Source organism: Guillardia theta, assembly GCF_000315625.1.
Source record: "Guillardia theta CCMP2712 unplaced genomic scaffold GUITHscaffold_201, whole genome shotgun sequence".
NCBI classification, from domain to species: domain Eukaryota; class Cryptophyceae; order Pyrenomonadales; family Geminigeraceae; genus Guillardia; species Guillardia theta.
This window is the reverse complement of record NW_005434475.1, coordinates 79,154-80,587: the sequence shown is the minus strand read 5'-3', so window position 1 is coordinate 80,587 and position 1,434 is coordinate 79,154. Positions and strand designations below refer to the sequence as shown.

At 55.0% G+C, this 1,434-nt stretch overlaps 1 protein-coding gene across 1 annotated transcript; it reads right to left on the bottom strand.

The window, feature by feature from the left end:
- Positions 1 to 69: 69 nt before the first annotated feature.
- GUITHDRAFT_148273 (hypothetical protein) lies at positions 70 to 948 on the bottom strand (the record flags this gene model as incomplete). Its single annotated transcript, XM_005819884.1, has 1 exon — positions 70 to 948. A coding segment is annotated over one exon (879 nt), but the record flags the coding sequence as incomplete, so codon positions are not given.
- Between the last annotated feature and the right edge of the window lie 486 nt (positions 949 to 1,434).

Sequence of the window (1,434 nt, the reverse complement as noted above, 5' to 3'; positions counted from 1 at the left end):
CTGCTGCTTCAGCCTCGCATTCTCCTCCGACAGGGCACGGAATGTCCCGGCCTTCATCCTGACCGTCACCTTGACCGATCCTGCGTTGAACGCTCTCGATCGCAGCTGCTCATTCTCCTCCTCCAGCTTCGCCACCTCCCTCCTCACTTCCTCCAGCCCCTTCTCCATCGCTCCGGCATCTGACACCTGCAGTTCCAAGAGATTCTTCTCGCGCCATAGGAGCTGCACAGCATCCTGCTGCTCCCGCAGCTGTGACTTTAGCTCCTCCAGCTCCTCCACCATCTTGTCGTGCTTATCCTGCTCATCCTTGAACGCCGCGATCGTTCTCTCCTGCCTGCTCTCTAGGATCGTGACCTTGGCCGCTACCTCCTTTCCCTTCTGCTTCACTTCCTCTAGGGAAGAAACCAAGTTCTCTTTCTCTTTCATCATTGCAGCGGTGGAGGAACCTGACAAGCTGCTTCGGATCGCATGCAACCTCTGTGTGCAGTGTTCGAGCTCCACCCTGAGAGTATCAATCACCTTCCTCTGCTCCTCATCACTCACTCCATCCAACAGCGAGGGCTTCGAGTCGAACCGCACAGACGGGCTGCCTCTCTCCCCCCTGCTCCCCCTCCCTCCCGCCCTCCCGCCGTCGGAGGAATGAAGAGTGAGGAGAATCGTGCGTTTCATCCCCTCATTCTTCTTCTCCACAGCTCGGATCTTCTCCTCCAGCTCAGCCATCACACTCTTTCTGTCGCCCTTCCCGACTCGAGGCGCGGCTCCTTGCTTCTTTTCCTTCACTTTGATCTCTTCTTCAAGCTTCTTCGCCTGTGTTGTCAGCCGTGTAATCCTCTGCTCCTGCTCGTTGTTCTCGTACTTCATCTTGAGATTCTCCTTCTGCAGTAGAATCGCCGCATGCTGGGCGCCGTGTCCCAGCCTCTGCGAGGTCTCGGCAGTTCGCTCCGACATCACAACGAAGGCAGGTTTAGCAGGACTTGAATCAAGTGCTAGTTACTCTCCTCTACCATGAAGGGCCATCTGAAAGCAGTGAGTCAAGCTAACAGATCCTACAACAACTCCATCTTTCTCTACATGGCATGCACACCACAGCCCTCACTTCACCATCGTACAACTCGATGTGCCTTTCTTTCCATCTCACAACTATGTTCTACTCACCGTCTGCTCCACTGCACTGCTCTCGTCTCTTCTGTGCACTACCTTCTAGCTCTTTACTTCCACATCTCTCAACCTCCGTATCAAACCACCTTAATCACCTCCTATTCCCATTCATCAGAGCCTCCTATTCTCCTCACCTCACTGGAAGCCTCCTATGCTCTCCTCCTTCCCCTCTCTCCCTCTCCCTCTCCCTCTCCCTCTCCCTCTCCCTCTCCCTCGCCCTCGTCCTCGTCCTCGTCCTCGACCTCGACCATGAACTCAGCATCAAGATCTAAATTT